The 16,891-nt window shown below is 58.6% G+C and overlaps 1 protein-coding gene across 1 annotated transcript in view; it reads right to left on the reverse strand.

The window, feature by feature from the left end:
* Window positions 1-406: 406 nt before the first annotated feature.
* PLEC (plectin) overlaps window positions 407-16,891 on the reverse strand; it is a 146,049-nt gene continuing 129,564 nt past the window's right edge. Inside the window, exons 30-34 of the mRNA XM_034759608.1 lie at window positions 14,874-15,133; window positions 14,469-14,567; window positions 9,396-12,776; window positions 1,297-8,342; window positions 407-545 (exon numbers count right to left, since the gene is read on the reverse strand). Of these exons, the coding sequence (XP_034615499.1) occupies window positions 2,007-8,342; window positions 9,396-12,776; window positions 14,469-14,567; window positions 14,874-15,133 (10,076 nt within the window). The 3' untranslated portion in view covers window positions 407-545; window positions 1,297-2,006. The remainder of the gene's footprint in view (window positions 546-1,296; window positions 8,343-9,395; window positions 12,777-14,468; window positions 14,568-14,873; window positions 15,134-16,891) is intronic.

Genomic DNA, 16,891 nt, shown 5'->3' on the forward strand with positions numbered 1-16,891 from the left:
ACCCAAACCCCATCTGTCCACATCTCTCGCCCTCCCGCAGCAAGCTAGCACCCTCTCTCCGTTAGCCCCTTCAGGAGGTCGTGCCGAAGATAGACTACATAAAAGATCCCTGACGCCGTGAGGCACTGACCAGTAACACGACCGACAGCTCACATCACTGCAGACAACGGGAGCTGCAGGTGCTCAGAACCGATTCCGTGTGTAATTGTAGGTTCTTTTACCCCAAGCCCTCCTGAGAGCCAAGCACAGCTCCCAGCTAGTTCGCATGGAACCAGCCCCAATGCATGTCGACACTCCAGTGCTCCGAAGTCTGGGGAGCACAACTGCCAGGTGAGCCCAGCCAGCCCTAGATGTGCAGAAAGCCCCGTCCCCGAACGCAGAGACTCAAAAGAGGTTGGCGTTACCTGTGTGGAGGAGTACAGCCGAGGAGCTGCTGAGTCCGGGGCTCCCCGGGAACTGATCCAGGACTTGCTAACGTCAGAGACCCAGCTAAGGAATTCTCCCAGTGGCAAGGGGACTTCTTTGGTGGGACTGGAAAAAGATGTCTGACAGAGAGAGAGAGCATCGTTACGGGTGGGAAAACACAGGAGAGAAACGAAGAGGGAAAGAAATCGAGGTGAGAAAGGGAAGTAAGAACCGGAGTTTGAACAGCAGCACCTCCACGCCGCGTGCGGGACTACGAGCCCCCGAGCAAGGCAGACCTCGAAACCTGCAGCTGCTACCAAAGCTTTTGCTTTGGATCCAAGAACCCCGTTTAGCAAAGGGGGAGGGGTGTGTCTGGCAGGCTTCCAGCGCAGTGGCACGACTAGATACCTCCTGGGGTCCCCTCCACCCCGGATAGGCTATGACCGCGCAGAAACCCTGCGTGCGTGCACGTGTGCACCGAGACTGGGGCCGGTTTGTCAAGGCGCTGGGTCAGCCTGTGCTGCCAGGCTGGCAGAGGGGTTCTGATAAATACCTGTCGATTCATTGGTCTAATGATTCAGGCTAAGAAATCAACCTTGTACAGGGCACTTCCCAGATACACGGAGAGAGAGACAGACAGACAGACACACACATGCAGACATCGCCACCGGCTAACAGCAGCACACGGCAATGTAAGCGTCCCCCGGTTATTTGGGCTGGAAAAGCAAAGCACGATGGAATGCGTCAGAGTGAACAAGCAGGCTGGAGGAGGAGGCGCAGATGCAAAATAAAACCTCTTGGGGGTGAAGCTGTGGAGCAGAGAGGCAGGCAGATCCATCCCATGGCAGCAGGCTCTGTGAAGGCATAGACACAACCCCAGCATGCACTTACAGTCGGAGGGCTGAGTCCACAGTGGCTGGGGGAGGTTCTGGGAGGTAGGCTGAGGAGCTCTTGGGAGGAGGCAGGGAGCAGACAGCAGCCTCCTCCCCCGCCCTGCCAAAGGCCAGCCGAAAGGATCCAGGCAACGGCTCCAGAGCTGGTGTGCAGAGGTTCTGTCCTGGGCCAAAGCACTGAGAGGGACAGCGTGGTCAGTCCAAGGTCACAGTCTCTTTTCACGGGAAGAGGGGAGGGCAGCTGGCAGAAGCAGCCGGTCTAGGCGCTGGGGACAGTATCCTCTCCTCCTCTGGGGATGGCTGGGGATGAAGCTGGCAGAGTTAATAAAAAAAGTCACTAGCTGGTTAGGATCAAAAATGCAAAACTGTCGGCAGGTTCCGCCGGGCTGGGGGGCGGCTCGGCGGCGGCTGGTTTGTCTACTCTGCAGATGGTACGAACGGAAGCAGGCTCCGGGGCTACTGAGCTGGAGGGTAGTGTGTTCTCTCTCTCTCTCGTCGCTAAATATACAAATACTGTCCCAACAATCATATATATTAATATATATTAGTCTCGTCTTTTTGGTTAAACTTTAGGCACTGCTTTGGAAGAAAATTGGGGTTTAAAAGTAATCCTCGGATGATTAGCCAGCAGCTTTACCACATGCAGAGCAGGAGCAACGGGAAAGCTCCTCGGTGTCTTGGGGGGCTGGGGCAGGCAGGGAGGGGACTTTATGCCACCGTCAGCTGAGACCTCTGCAGTTCTGGGAGCTTCCTGTTTGCTTCCCATCCGCAGCTCCCGGAGAGGCTGGACAAGGCGAGTGTGAGTTCAGCGGCGTCCACGTCGCTCTGGGGACCTGATGTGTATCTGCGTCCGTAGCTGGAGGAAGAGTAGGAGGAGGAAGAGAAGGTCATGGAGAAGCCGGAGCCGGTGGCATCAACGCTCCCTCGCCTGGAGCCTGATCTAGATCCTGTTCGGGAGCCCGATCGAGAGCCAGAGGTGGAGCCAGAGCCACTGACGTTGTAGGGGCTGTAGTATCCTTTGCTGGACTGGGAGGAAGCTTCCAGCAGGCGCAGGCCTGTTCCCTCCTCCACCATGCTTCTGTCCATTGCATCCTTGTAGGAGATCTTCAGTTTCGTTTTGGGGCAGGTGAGATACTTGGAGTAGGTGTTCACATCCCGCAGCTTTTGGGCGGTGCGCGTGTCGATTGTGCCTTTCTGCAGCGCGTCATCAAGCGAGACCCGGCCTGGCACGTCGGGCTCGATCAGCCCACCCGTCAAGTACTGGACCTCCAGGAACCGCTGGCCGGCTTCGTAGTACAGCCAGCCCTTCTTTAAGGCTTGGGCGGCCGACATTTTCGTCTTGGTTCTTGGATCCTCAAAGCCATAGAAGGCCTTCTGAGCGAGGTTGATCCTGTCCACCATGATTTTGTCAACCAGGCCCTTGTTGACTGCATCAGCAACAGAGAATTTCTCCCCAGTGCTGGGGTCGATGATGCCTCCGGTGCAGGCCTGGGACTCCAGCAGCCTCTGTCCGGTGATGTTGTCTACGAGATTGCGGTGCATGGCCTCCGTGATGGACACTTTCTCCAGGGTGTCCGTGTCCAGGATCCCGGCAATCGGACCTGTCTCCTCAGCAGGGTCACTCCAGGATGTCAGCTGAGCTCTGGCAGGGGATGGGCTTATGGGGTAGGAGGAAGAGGACCCAACAGAAGAAGATCTCGATCGGAAGCCGCTCACGTTTCCAGAGAGCATGTCTGCGAACTCGGTGATGGACAGGGTGCCGGAACGATACTGGTCCAGGGCAGACTGATCAATCAGGCCCTTTGCAATCGCTTCGTCGATGTCATACTGTCGCCCGGACCTCCTGTCGATGATCATGGACTTGACCACCCCGTCGGAGGAGGAGATGGTGATCTCTTCCCACTCACACTCTTGCTCGGAGAGCTCCAGGTAGGTCTGGTGGTCAATGAGGCCTTTGCGATAGGCTTCATAAACTGACATCTCCTTCCCTGTCTCTGGGTCGACGATCACCACTCTGCGCTTGCGGACAGACGACTTGGACGAGGTCTTTCTCTCCCGCTTCTTCTCCTTCAGAGGGAGCAGGCACAGCCCGGTCTCCGGGTCGGTGATGCACCGCTCCATGAGCTGCAGGTAGGTCAGGTTCTCCTCGGTGTTGGGATCAAAGAAGCCCTTGGTGTCATCGCTGGGGTCCAGGAGGATCTCGTTCATTTCCTCGTCGAACAGGCCCCGCTTGTAGGCCATCTCCACGGGCAGGCGATGGCTTTCCTCTGGATCGATAATGCCTCCTGTGGCGATCTGGGCCTCTAGCAAACGGATCCCATGATCTTTCAGGATCAGGCCCTTCTTCATGGCCTGGAAGAGGGAGATCAGTTTGCCCGAGTAGGGGTCTTTGTAACCGATCACCGCCCTCTCTGCCGAAATGAGCTTGTCCTTGAACTCTGGGCCCACGATGCCCATCCGCACCGCCTCCTCCACCGTCAGTTTGAGGCCCTTGATGGGGTCAATCACGTACCCAGTGGCTGCCTGGGCCTCCAGCAGCTCAAACGCTGTGCCAGGCCGGATGATGCCTTTCTTCATGGCTTGGTACACGGAGAGCCGCTCCTTGGTGGAGTCCACGAAGACACCAGCGATGCAGCTGGTGCCCTCCAGGAACTTCTGCAGGTTTTTGGAGACTTCTTCGATGGAGGTTAAGCCCTCTTGGAGGCGCTGGGCGGTCGCTTCGTCCATGACCTGGGACCGCACCAGCTCCTCCACGCTGATCTGCTTCCTCAGGCCCCGGAAGGTCAGCTTCCTCGTGTCACACAGGGGCAGCAGCAGCTGGCCGTTGTTCTCGTCCTTCCGGCACCGCTTGAGGAGCTGTAGGTAGCTGAGCTTCTCGTCCGTGGAGGGGTCCACGTAGCTCCGGACCTCGCTGGGCTCCGACAGCCTGTCGCAAGTCTCCTTGCTGAAGAAGCCACGCTGATAGGCGATCTCCAGGGGCAGGTGGAACCCCAGGAACGGGTCGATGATGCCACCAGTGGCTAGCTGAGCGTCCAGCAGCCGGAGGGCTTCCTCGGCGGGGATCAGATCCTTCTTCATGGCCTGGAAGAGCGAGATCTTCTGCTCGCTGTACGGGTCCCTGTAGCCGGTCACGGCTCTCTCTGCAGACAGCAGCCGGTCGTGGATTTCCGGCCCCACCACTCCTTTCCTGACAGCTTCGTCTACCGTCAGCATCTCGTTCTTTATGGGGTCGATCATGAAGCCAGTGGCAGCCTGGGCCTCCAGCAGGGAGCGGGCTACCTCAGGGCTGATCAGTCCTTTCTTCAGGGCCTGATAGACACTGAGCTTCTGCTTGGTGGAGGGGATGTAGATGCCAGCTATGCAGCCGGTTCCGTACAGGTATTTCCAGACGGTCTCTATCTCCAGGATCTCTCGGATGGTCTTGGAGCCCTGCTTCAGCAGGTTGTATATCTCCAGGGAGATGATCCTGGCCTCATAGAGGTCGTCGGCAGTGATCCGGCGCCGGACAAAGTCGTAGGAGGTCAGGTCCTGCTGCCGGACGATCTCTGTCTTCTCGATGATCTCAATGATGATGATGATCATGCGCTCCTTGGTCACCTGGCCGGAGCGGAACTCCTCCATCAGCCGCTTCCGCTGCTCCTCGGGGATGAGGTCTGACTGCATGATCTCCCACAGGGACATGGAGGAACCGGCCATGCTGCCCACAGGGATGCTGACCTGTGTTTCCTCAAATGCTTTCCGGGTCTCTGCCTCCGTGTACACATGGGTCGTTTCCACCATGGTGGGCTTCTCCGGCTGCTTCAGGGGCAGGAGGTACAGGCCGGTCTCGGGGTCCTCGATGCACCTCTCCTTTAGCTGCAGGTAGGTGAGGTTCTCCTGTGTGTTGGGGTCGAAGAAGCCCTTGGTGTCGTCGCTGGGGTCAGAGAGGATCCGGTTCATCTCTTGGTCGAAGTAGCCCCGCTTGTAAGCCACCTCCACGGGGAGGCGGTGACTGTGTACAGGGTCGATGATGCCGCCGGTAGCGACCTGGGCCTCCAGCAGGCGGATGCCGTGCTCCTTGAGGATCAGCCCCTTCTTCATGGCTTCGAAGAGGGAGATGGTGTTCCCGGAGTAGGGGTCCTTATACCCAGTGACGGCCTTCTCCGCGGAGAGCAGCTTCTCATGGAGCTCCGGCCCAACGAGACCGGCTTTCACAGCCTCATTGACACACAGCTTTTGGTTCCTTTCGGGGTCGACCATGAACCCACTGGCTGCCTGAGCTTCCAACAGGGTGACAGCAGTGCTTGGCCTCAGCTGGTTTCTCTTCATGGCCTCGTAGAGGTTCAGTTTCTCCTTCGTGTCTTCCACGTAGATGCCAGCGATGCAGTCGCTGCCCCGCAGGAACCTCTTCACTGAGTCCGTCTCAGAGAGGTCTTTCACCGTCTTCTTGCCTTCCTTGAGCTGCTCGTACTGGGCCTTGCTAAGGACTCTAGACTCCAGCAGCTCGCTAGCAGGCACAGGTGCTCGGAGGCCGCTGAACATCAGCTTCTCCTGCTTCTTGGTCTCCGTTTCCTCGATGATGGTGATCATTATCTTGATGATCTTCTCAATGGTGACCTTGCCGGTCTTGTACTGTCGCAGCAGCTCCCTCCTTTGCTCCTCGGTGAAATACTCAGAGTGGATCAGCTCCCAGATTGTCACTGTCCTGCCCTTCAGGCTGCCAGCTGGCACCTCCAGGGTGGCCTTGTCCAGGGACTCCTTCGCCTGGCTGTCAGTGTAGACCTCCTCTTGCTGTGACCGGATGGCCTGGTCTGAGAGGGGCAGCAGGGAGAGGCCGGTCTGCTTGTCCAGTTGGCATTTCTTCTGCAGCTGGGCGTAGGTGAGATTCTCCTGAGTGTTGGGGTCGTAGAAGGCCTTGGTGTCGTCGCTGGGAGTGGATAGGGCCTTGCTTGTCTCCTCGTCGAAGTAGCCCCGCTTACAGGCAACATCGAGCGGCAGGCGGTGGCTGTTCACAGGATCAACTATGCCACCGGTGGCCAGCTGGACGTCCAGCAGGCGAAGCCCGGTGTCACTGGGGATCAGGCCTTTCCTAAGGGCTTGGAACAGGGAGACAGTCTGCCCGGTGTATGGGTCTTTGTAGCCAGTCACAGCCTTCTCTGCAGACAGCAGCTTCTCATGGAACTCTGGCCCGACAGTTCCAGCTCTCACGGCCTCGTCCACCGAGAGCGTCTCGTTCCGAACGGGATCGATGATGTACCCCGTGCCTGCCTGGGCCTCCAGCAGCGGCAGGGCAGCTTCTGGCTTCAACAGGTTTTTCTTCAGGGCGTCATAGAGCGCGAACTTCTGCCCCGTCGACTCCACCAGGACGCCAGCAATGGTGTCGGTGCCCTTCAGATACCTCTTTACGGCGTCTGCATCAGCCACGTCCTTCACAGACTTCTTGCCCTGGTGCAGCTGGTTGTAGAGATCTTTGTCAATGATTTTGCTCTCCAGCAGCTCGGCGGCAGGGACAGCCGCGCGGAGCCCTTCAAAGCACAGCTGGCTCTTCTTCTCACTCTCTTCCATTACGGTGATGACGATCTTGATGATCTTCTCCACGGTGATCTTGCCAGTCTTGTACTGCCGGAGCAGGTCTCGCCTCTGCTCCTCGGTAAAGTATTCCGAGTTGATGATCTCCCAGATGGTCACGGTCTTTCCTTTGAACGTGCCGAAGGGGGCAGACACCGTGGCCTTCTTGAAAACATCTTTGGCCTCTTGATCCGTGTAGGCCAGGTCCCCTCCTTTGGCTGCTCTGTCGGTGAGCGGCAAGAGGAAGAGTCCAGTCTCAGGGTCAGTCACGCATCTCTCCATCAGCTGCAGGTAGGTGAGGTTCTCATGCGTGTTGGGGTCGAAGAAGCCCTTGGTGTCGTCTGTGGGGTCTGACAGGGTCTGGTTCATCTCTTCGTCGAAGTAGCCCCGCTTGTAGGCCACTTCCAAAGGCAGGCGGTGACTGTGCACGGGGTCGATGATGCCGCCGGTGGCGATCTGGGCCTCCAGCAGGCGGATGCCATGGTCTTGGACAATGAGGTCTTTTGTCATGGCTTGGAAGAGGGAGATCCTGTCTCCGGTGTAGGGGTCTCTGTACCCAGTCACCGCCCTCTCGGCAGACAGCATTTTATTGTGCAGCTCTGGTCCAATTACTCCTTCTTTCACAGCCTCGTTTACAGAGAGCCTCTTGTTTCTCACTGGGTCAATTATGAAGCCAGAGGCAGCTTGTGCTTCCAGGAGGATGAGTGCCGTGCCTGGGCTCAGCAGCTGTTTCTTCATGGCCTTGTAGATGCTCATCTTCTCGTTGGTGGGTTTAATGAGCAAGCCAGCGATGCTGCTCCGGCCCTGCAGGTATTTCCTGAGGTCATCTCTCTGCGCGAGCTCGGTCACAGTCACCGTCCCTTTCACCAACTTGTCTAAGATCTCTTTGCCCAGGATGCCGGCCTCAACCAGCTTCTCTGCAGACACCTTCTGCCGGATGCCATCAAACGCAAACTCCGGCTCCCCGTTCTGAGCCAGGCCATCCACGGCGTCTCTGCCATTGGGCACCGCTTTGGTCGGAGTCAGCTGGGTCGGCAAAATCACTGCATCCTCGGGAATGTCGTCTGTTTGGATCATAATCTCTCGGGTCTGGGCCAGCGCAGCCCTATGTTCCTCTTGCAGCTGTGCCAGTTTCTCCCTTAGCTTCTGGTTTTCCTCGGCAAGGAGTTTCTCTTGCTGCTGCCGCTGCTTTTCCAGCTGCTGTAGCTCCTCCTGCTGACGCTGGACATTTTTCTCCGCCTCTTTCTGCTTCTTCTTTGCATCGTCCAAGGTGGCCTTCAGCTGCTGTTTCTCCTGCTCCATCTGCTTCTGCTGCCGCTCCTGCTCTGCCTTCAGGTTCTCTGCTTTGTTCATCTCATCTTTGAAGAGTTTCTCCAACTTAGCTTTCTCTTCCTCAATGAACCTCTCTTTCTGAAGCAGGCTATCCTTCTCCGTTAAGAAGCTCTGCTGGAGTATCTGAGTCTCCTGACGGAGCTGTTCCTGCTGAGCCGTCTGGATCTGGAGCAGGGAAACAAAGGAACATCTCTTAGACCAAAGCCCACTTAACCCCAAACAGAGAGCACAAAAACCTGGTGCAGATAGGGACAACCATTCGTGGGAGGGTGCTAGCAGGAGAAGGCTTGGGGTATAGCAGCAAGTTGTATTACAGGCTAGTACCTTGGGCTTATGTTAGCAGGTACATGGGCCGGCCCCCTGCGGTGCATTAGTGTTAACGGGGTGGGGTGGGAAGAGGAGGAGGAGTTTGGGCAATACTGCACGCTCGACGGGATTAAAGAAGCAGGAGAGGGACACTGTTTTTCTGTCGGGGTCAAGAAAGCTAGTCCTGCCCCGTTGTGCATCCCAAGGAGCAGGGTCCATGTCCATAATGGCCAAGGACCTTAGAGTCACCGTCTGTGCCTGGCGCTAAGGGAATGGACACGCTGTGCCTCCAGGAGAACGGCACAACATGTGCATGGAGGATGGACTCTGCCCACCCCAATAACAGATGAGCAACCTCTGTTGGGGGCGTGAGGCAAAGCTGCTCAAATACACGCCCGGGTTGATTACAGGTCACACTGTAGCTGGAGCCTTAGCAGTGCACACGCATGTGAGCTGTGTGCGTGTGCTCACGGGAACTGCAGGAGCAAGGCTGCAGTGCTGGGTCTGTGGAGCAGAGACTTGGCCCCTTGGGTGAGGTTTTCTAGAGCACTCCAGTGACCCGGGAGCACGAGTCCCCCGAGAGCCGATGGCATTTGTGCTGCTACACCATGGAGGTGCTTTTGAAAATCCTCCCCTTGTTTGTGCCCGTGTCCCCTCGGACACTGCACCCGTAACTACCCTGGGGGCTGGGCTGAGACCAGTCTGCAGACAGCCCAGGTGGGGGATGGAGGGTTGTCGGGTACTAAGGGAACTGTGGACCCTGGCTGGCATTTTGTGGGGGCAGTCAGCTGTCCGAGCAGAGGAGCTCCGCGCTGGCTGTCCCAAGGCTGCCGTTCTGCGTGGGGAGGACACTAAGGGAAGGGTGTCCCCCAGCATGAACATGACAGCGAGGGGGAACAGGAAAATCAATACCTCTTCTGATCTCTGCTGCAGCAGCTCCGCCTCCCGCTTCAGCTTCTCCTTCTCCCTCTCCAGCTCAGCGATCGCTCTCTTCAGATTCTCCGCGTCCCTGTCGCTCTGCTGCCTCTGGATCTCCAGCGTGTGGACCAGCGTCATCTTCTCCTGGGTGGTCAGCTCCGTCTTGTGCAGCTTCTCGCTGATCTCCTCCGCCTGCTTCTTGAACCGCTTCGCGTCCTCCTCGGCCTTGGCCTGGGCCATGCTCATCTCGGTCACATGCAGCTTGAGGCGCTCGGCCTCGGCCATGATCTCCAGCTGCCGCTTGCGCTCAACCTCCAGGAGTTTCTGGAAGCCCTCGGTCTCCTCAGTCAGGCGCTGCTGCATCTGCTCTTTGTCCTCCTGGAGCTTCTTGGCGTGCTCCTGTGCTAGGTCCTTCTGCCTCTGCAGCATCTCGGCCTCCGCCTTCAGCCGCGTGGCCTCCTGCACGGCCTGCATCTTCTCCTTCAGCATCTTCTCCGCCAGCGCCCGCTGCTGCGCCAGGTCGTCCTCCGCCAGCTTCCGCATGCGGGCGGCCTCCTGCGCCTCCACGCTCAGGCGAGCAGCCTCCTCCGCCACGAGCTTCATCTTCTCGGCCTCCTCCACCAGGAACTTCTGCGTGTTGTCCTTGTCCTTCAGGATCAGCACCTTGTTCTCCTCCTCGATCCGGGTCTTCAGTTTGATCAGCTCCTCCATCTGGATCTTCACCTTGAAGAGCTCTTCCTCCACCTGGGCCTTCTGCCTCATGGCGTCCGTCACCTCCTCCTTCAGCCGCTGCAGCTCCTCGTCCAGGATACTCTTCTGGTGGTCCGTCTCCTCCAGCTGCAGCTTGACCTTGGTCAGCTCCTGCTCCACCTGGGCCTTCTGCCTCAGCGTCTGCTCCGCAAACTTCTTGTGCTTCTCCATGTCGGCGTCAGCCAGCTGCTTTTGCTTCAGAGCTGCCTGCTCGGCTTGGGCCCGCTTCGCCGCCTCCAGCTCGGCCTCCTTCCGGAGCTTCTCCGCGTCCTCCTGGGCTCGGGCTTTGGCCTGCGCCTCCTCCTCAGCTCGCTGCTTCAGACGCTCCGCCTCCTCCACCTGCTGCCGGGACAGGGCCGCATCCTGCTCAGCCTTGACACGAGCAAACTCTGCCTCCTCCGCCGCTTTCTTGGCCTTCTCGGCCTCTTCCCTCAGCTTGTCCAGGATGTTCTGTTCCTGGCGCCGCGTCTGCAGCAGCTCCTGCTCCTTCTGCTGCACAGTAGCCAGGTGGGCCTTCTCCTCGGCCTGAATCCTCTTCTGAGCGGCTTCCTGGGCCAGCTGGATCTGCCTTTCCGACTCCTTCTCCGCCAGCTCCTTCTGCCTCTTGGCCTCCTCCACCTTGGCTTTCAGGCGCTCCACCTCGTCCAGGGCCACCTTGCGCTGCCGGGCGGCTTCCTGCTCCGCAGCCAAGATCTTCTTCACCTTCTCCTCGGCCTCCCTGCGGCGGTTCTCCTCCTCCAGGGCCAGCTGCCGCTGCTTCTCAGCCTCCTGCTCGGCCTTCTCCTTGCTGCGCTGGATCTCCTCCGCGCTGCTCTTGATCCGGCTCAGCTCCAGCTCCAGGTCCGTCTTGCCCGCCGACGCCTTCTCAAAGTTGATCTTGAGGATGCGGATCTCCTCCTCGATGATGCGCCGCTGCTTCAGCGTATCATCCACAAGGCCCTTCTGCCGCTCCAGCTCGGTGTGAGAGGACTTCTTCAGCAGGGCGATCTTCTCCTCGATGTCTTGCTTGTGCTGGGCGGCCTGCTCCTCCAGCAGCTTGCGCTGGTAGGCCTCGTCCTCCGCCAGCCGCCGCAGCCGCTCGTTCTCCGCCTCCTTCTCCTTCAGGGCGATCTCTGCCTCTGTCTTCAGCCGGGAGGCCTCACTGATGGCGGCCAGTTTCTCCTTCAGGATCCTCTCGGCCTCGGCTCGCTGCCGGGCCGCCTCCTCCTCGGCCAGCTGCCGCTGCCGCTTGGCCTCCTCCGACAGCGCGCGCAGCCGAGCCGCCTCCTCGGCCAGCTCCCGTAGCTTGCTGGCCTCGGCTTCCAGCTTCTGCTTGGACTTCTCGCTGGTGGAGCGGGAATCCTCCTCCGCCTTGGCCTTGCTCTGCAGGAGGATCTCCATCTCGGCACGCAGCTTGGCCAGCTCCTCCTCCACCTCCTTCCTCTTATGAATGGCCTCGCTGATCTCGTTCTTCAGGCGGAAGAGCTCCTCCTCCAGCAGCAGGCGTTGCTGCTCCCGGTTCTCCATCTCCGCCTTCAGCCGGATCAACTCCTGCTCAGCCGAGAACTTCTGCTGGGCGGTGCCCTCTGCCAGCTTCCTCTGCTTCTCCAACTCCTCCTCAGCCAGCTCCTTCTGCCGCAGGGCAGACTCCTCCATCTTCGCCCGCTTCCTGGCCTCCCTCTCCGCATCCTCCTTCTGCTTCTCAGCCTCCTCCTGAGCCAGGGTCTTCTTGTGCGCCACCTCCTCTGCCTGCAGCCGGAGGCGCAGGGCCTCGTTCGCCTTCTGCCGCCACTTCTCCAGCTCCTTCTCGGCCTCCTCCCTGGATTTCTCGGCCTCCAGCTGCTGCTTCTTCAGGCGCTCTGCCTCCTCCTGCAGGTGGGTGACTGTGATGTGCTCCTGCTTCAGGGACATCTCCAGCTGGGCTGTCTTCTCGGCGAAGGACAGGCGCTTGCTGTGCAGCTCGGTCTCCGCGCTCTTCTGCGCCATTTCCTGAGCCACCTGGATCTGCCGCTCCTTCTCCAGCTCAGCCTGTTTCATCCTCCGCTCTGCCTCCTCCGCCTGCATGCGCAGCTTCTCCAGGTCCTCCATCGCCTTCTGTTTCTCCCGGGCCGCGTTCTTCTCTGCCTGTACCTTGCGGTTCAGCTCCTCCTCCGCCTCCCGCTTCTTCTGCGTCTCATCCTTCACCTGCTTGCGCAGGCGCTCGGCCTCCTCCTGGGCCAGCTTCTTCTGCCGCTCGGCCTCCTCGGCCCGGGCCCGCAGCTCCCGCAGCTCAGTCTCCGCGCTGGACTTCTGCTTCTCGGAGGTCTCGAGCTGCAGGCGGATGATGTGGATCTCCTCCTCCACCTTCCTGCGGCTGTACTCCACCTCCTCGATCAGCTTGTCCTTGGATTTGATCTGGGTGTCCGAGTTCTGCTTCAGCTGCATCAGTTCCTGCTGGATGTTCTGCTTCTGCTGTTCGGCGTCCACAGCCACCACCTCCCTCTTGGAGACCTCCTCGTGCATGCGGCGCTGCAGCTCCTGCGCCTCCTTCTCAGCCTGCGCCTTGGCTTTGGCGTGCGCCTCGGCCAGCTGCTTCTGCTTCTCCAGCTGGGCCTCCACCTCCTCCAGCCGCTTCCTCTCCTGCTCCTTCAGCTTCTCCGCGGCTCTCTGGAGGGGGAAGAGTGCAGAGAAAACAAAAGGGAGAAGACGAAATCACAACGAAAAACATGGAACCAGCAGCACACACATGCCCAAGGTGAGATGGTCCGGGGCAGGGGGTGGAGGATGTGGCATGGGGATGGCCTGGAGCCCCCGGCTCTCCCCGTGACTAGAGGTGGCAATGCTGGCTTCTGGAAGACGTATGGCAGACAGAGAGGGGACACGGCACTGCTATATCTCACTTAGTACAGCGCGGGGAGGCGGGTGACAGACCGTGACACAGCAAGCAGGACGGCTGTGCGGGAAGCAGGGTGACCAACAAAGCAGGAGCAAACAATGGAGCACGAGCAAAGCCCACTGCAAATGAAGACAGGAAGCTAGCGGCTTGCACACCTTCACCATGCCCACTGCAGGCCTTTCCCCTGGCAGCCACAAGGGGAGCCTTCTCCCTCTGGAGGCCCCAGCACAAAAGCAACAGCTGCAGAAAAGTACAGTCGTCCCGGGGGCGAGTGAGGAACCCAGTCGGGCTGCAGAGCCGGGAGTGCGGGGAGAGAGCGTGGGAGATACGGGCAGCAGAGAGAGAAGGGAGACCGGCAGAGGGCAACAGAGGCACAGGGTAACCCTTTCCTCACCAGGACAGAACAGTCTGTGGAGAGAGCTTTGAGTTCTACCCGGGGCTGCCCCACTCCCAACAGCCCAGGCAAGCCGGCCGCGTAGAGCGGGAAGGCGACCTGCAAGGGCGCAGGCAAACGCTGCCTTTTCCAGCAGTAGGGACATCCGGGAGCGGATTTACAGCTGCCAGTTCTCCCCGGGGCTCTCTCGGGGGGAGGGAAAGGGAAGCAGTGACCTCGCAGGGCTCTGCCCGGCAGCAGGGCTGATCCGGAGGGCTGAGGGTGAGCAGGGTGACATCTGCACCCTGCAAAGCTCTGACCAAGAGCCTGGTGCTTCCAGAGCCAGGGGGCCCTGCTGAGCTCAGGCTCCACCCTCGTCTCGGGAAGGGCTGGGCTCCCTGTTTGCCTGGACTCTAGTGAGGTCTCCATTAGTTCCCCCATTTGCCCCATCCCGATGGCCCGGTGGATCGGGAGAAGGGCCCGGGGCAGGTCCTGCAGGGGTAGAGGAGAGGCAGGAGGTGCAGTGAGCAGGTGCTGGGAGCAGGCTGCTTGTGGCCATGTGGTGAGGCGGAGAGAGGGAGGCTGAGGAGGGGCATGCGCAGAGGGGAGTACCTGGTGCAGAAATCCCAGAGTCATCCTGGTTTTTTACCCTCCATTAGATCCCAACCAACACAAACATCCCCCAAGACAAAGCACCGGCCCAGCGGCTCCTCTTCCCAGGGCGGAAATGAAGAATTAGAGAGGTTACAGCAGAGAACACACGAGGAGCCGAGAACCCGCGGCAGGACGAGCTCCATGCTCACACAGACGCTGACTGTACTAAGTGTATCTGGGAAGTGCCCTCCTAACAGCCGACCGAGCAGAGCCCTGCAGACCCTGGCCAGCGCCGGGGCAGGGCTGACGCAGCAGAGCCCTTGGTGAGGATCAATTTGCTGTACCCAGAGCCAGCCACCAGATCAGCACAGGGTTAGAGGCCTGGGCTGGGCGTTAGTGATGCGGGACCATGTTCCTTGTTGTTATGGAAGGAGCGAGACCAACGCAGCTAGATGCACGCCAGGCCCTGGGACGCCCCCGCCCCCCGCTCTCCTACCTCCTCCTCCTCCAGCCGCCGCAGGGTCTCGCTGATGAACTTAATGTACTGGCTGGTGAGAGTGGTCAGCTCGCTGTACTGTGTCCGCAGGTCCACGTACTGCAGCCAGGAAACACAGGTCAGCAGGCGCATCCGAGGCAGGGCAGGAGACGAGTCCTCAGTGCAACCCCCTCCCACGGGCTCCTTGGCATCAGACACCAGGGACTGACCCAGACTTGGCCCCCTTGTGCACCACCCGTGCCAGTCCCCAGGCCGTACCCAGAGGAGGGCTGCAGCCGTCAGCCCAGGTCCAGAGGCAGCTCCTCCAGGCTGCCACAGCACCACAGACCCAGCTGCCCACGCTCTGTCCTGCACTGGCCCTTGCTGCTCCCGGGAGCCCCCCCGAGCCGGGCGTGCCCCCCTCACCTCCTGGATCACGCTGTCAGATGCAGACTGCACTTTGGGTTTCTTGGCTGGGGAAGCCACGGGTTCCACCTGGGCCTTGTACGTCACCAACTGCAGCTCATAATCCTGGGGGAGAAGAGCCCGCGTCAGAGACTGGCAGAGATCCAGGAGCCAGCGACCCCCTCCACAGGCTCCGCGGGATCCCAGCCTGCACCCCCCAGCCTGGGGCTCTGCTAGGGAGAAACCCCGTCTCCTGGGACACACAAGTACCCTGGCTCCCGCTCAGCCACCGGGCCCTGATGGGAGTGAACTATGGTGCGATTGGAACAACAGAGACTTGGTGGGATAACTCACATGACTGGAGTACTGTCATGGATGGATATAAACTGTTCAGGAAGGACAGGCAGAGCAGAAAAGGTGGGGGAGTTGCGTTGTATGTAAGAGAGGAGTATGACTGCTCAGAGCTCCGGTAGGAAACTGCAGAAAAACCTGAGAGTCTCTGGATAAAGTTGAGAAGTGTGAGCAACAAGGGTGATGTCGTGGTTGGAGTCTGCTATAGACCACCAGACCCTGGTTCTCATGGGAGACTTTAATCACCCTGATATCTGCTGGGAGAGCAATACAGCGGTGCACAGACAATCCAGGAAGTTTTTGGAAAGTGCAGGGGACAATTTCCTGGTGCAAGTGCTGGAGGAACCAACTAGAGGCAGAGCTTTTCTTGACCTGCTGCTCACAAACAGGGAAGAATTAGTAGGGGAAGCAAACGTGGATGGGAACCTGGGAGGCAGTGACCATGAGATGGTCGAGTTCAGGATCCTGACACAAGGAAGAAAGGAGAGCAGCAGAATACGGACCCTGGACTTCAGAAAAGCAGACTTCGACTCCCTCAGGGAACAGATGGGCAGGATCCCCTGGGAGAATAACATGAAGGGCAAAGGGGTCCAGGAGAGCTGGCTGTATTTTAAAGAATCCTTACTGAGGTTGCAGGAACAAACCATCCCGATGTGTAGAAAGAATAGTAAATATGGCAGGCGATCAGCTTGGCTTAACGGTGAAATCCTTGCTGATCTTAAACGCAAAAAAGAAGCATACAAGAAGTGGAAGATTGTACAAATGACCAGGGAGGTCAAATCACACTTGGAGTTGCAGTTAGCAGAGATGTTAAAAGTAACAAGAAGGGTTTCTACAGGTATGTTAGCAAGAAGAAGAAAATCAAGGAAAGTGTGGGCCCCCTACTGAATGAGGGAGGCAACCTAGTGACCGAGGATGTGGAAAAAGCTAATGTCCTCAATGATTTTTTTGCCTCTGTCTTCACGCACAAGGTCAGCTCCCAGACTGCTGCACTGGGCAGTACAGCATGGGGAGAAGGTGACCAGCCCTCTGTGGAGAAAGAAGTGGTTCGGGACTATTTAGAAAAACTGGACGTGCACAAGTCCATGGGGCCGGATGCGCTGCATCCGAGGGTGCTAAAGGAGTTGGCGGATGAGATTGCAGAGCCATTAGCCATTATTTTTGAAAACTCATGGAGATCGGGGGAGGTCCCAGATGACTGGAAAAAGGCTAATGTAGTGCCCATCTTTAAAAAAGGGAAGAAGGAGGATCCGGGGAACTACAGGCCAGTCAGCCTCACCTCAGTCCCTGGAAAAATCATGGAGCAGGTCCTCAAGGAATCAATTATGAAACATTTAGAGGAGAGGAAAGTGATCAGGAACAGTCAGCATGGATTCACGAAAGGGAAGTCGTGCCTGACTAACCTAATTGCCTTCTATGATGAGATAACTGGCTCTGTAGATGAGGGGAAAGCAGTGGATGTGTTATTCCTTGACTTTAGCAAAGCTTTTGATACGGTCTCCCACAGTATTCTTGCCGCCAAGTTAAAGAAGTATGGGCTGGATGAATGGACAGTAAGGTGGATAGGAAGCGGGCTAGATCGTCGGGCTCAACGGGTAGTGATCAATGGCTCCATGTCTAGTTGGCAGCCGGTTTCAAGCGGAGTGCCCCAAGGGTCGGTCCTGGGGCCGGTTTTGTTCAATATCTTT

This window comes from Trachemys scripta, chromosome 2 (genome assembly GCF_013100865.1).
Source record: "Trachemys scripta elegans isolate TJP31775 chromosome 2, CAS_Tse_1.0, whole genome shotgun sequence".
NCBI classification, from domain to species: Eukaryota; Metazoa; Chordata; order Testudines; family Emydidae; genus Trachemys; species Trachemys scripta.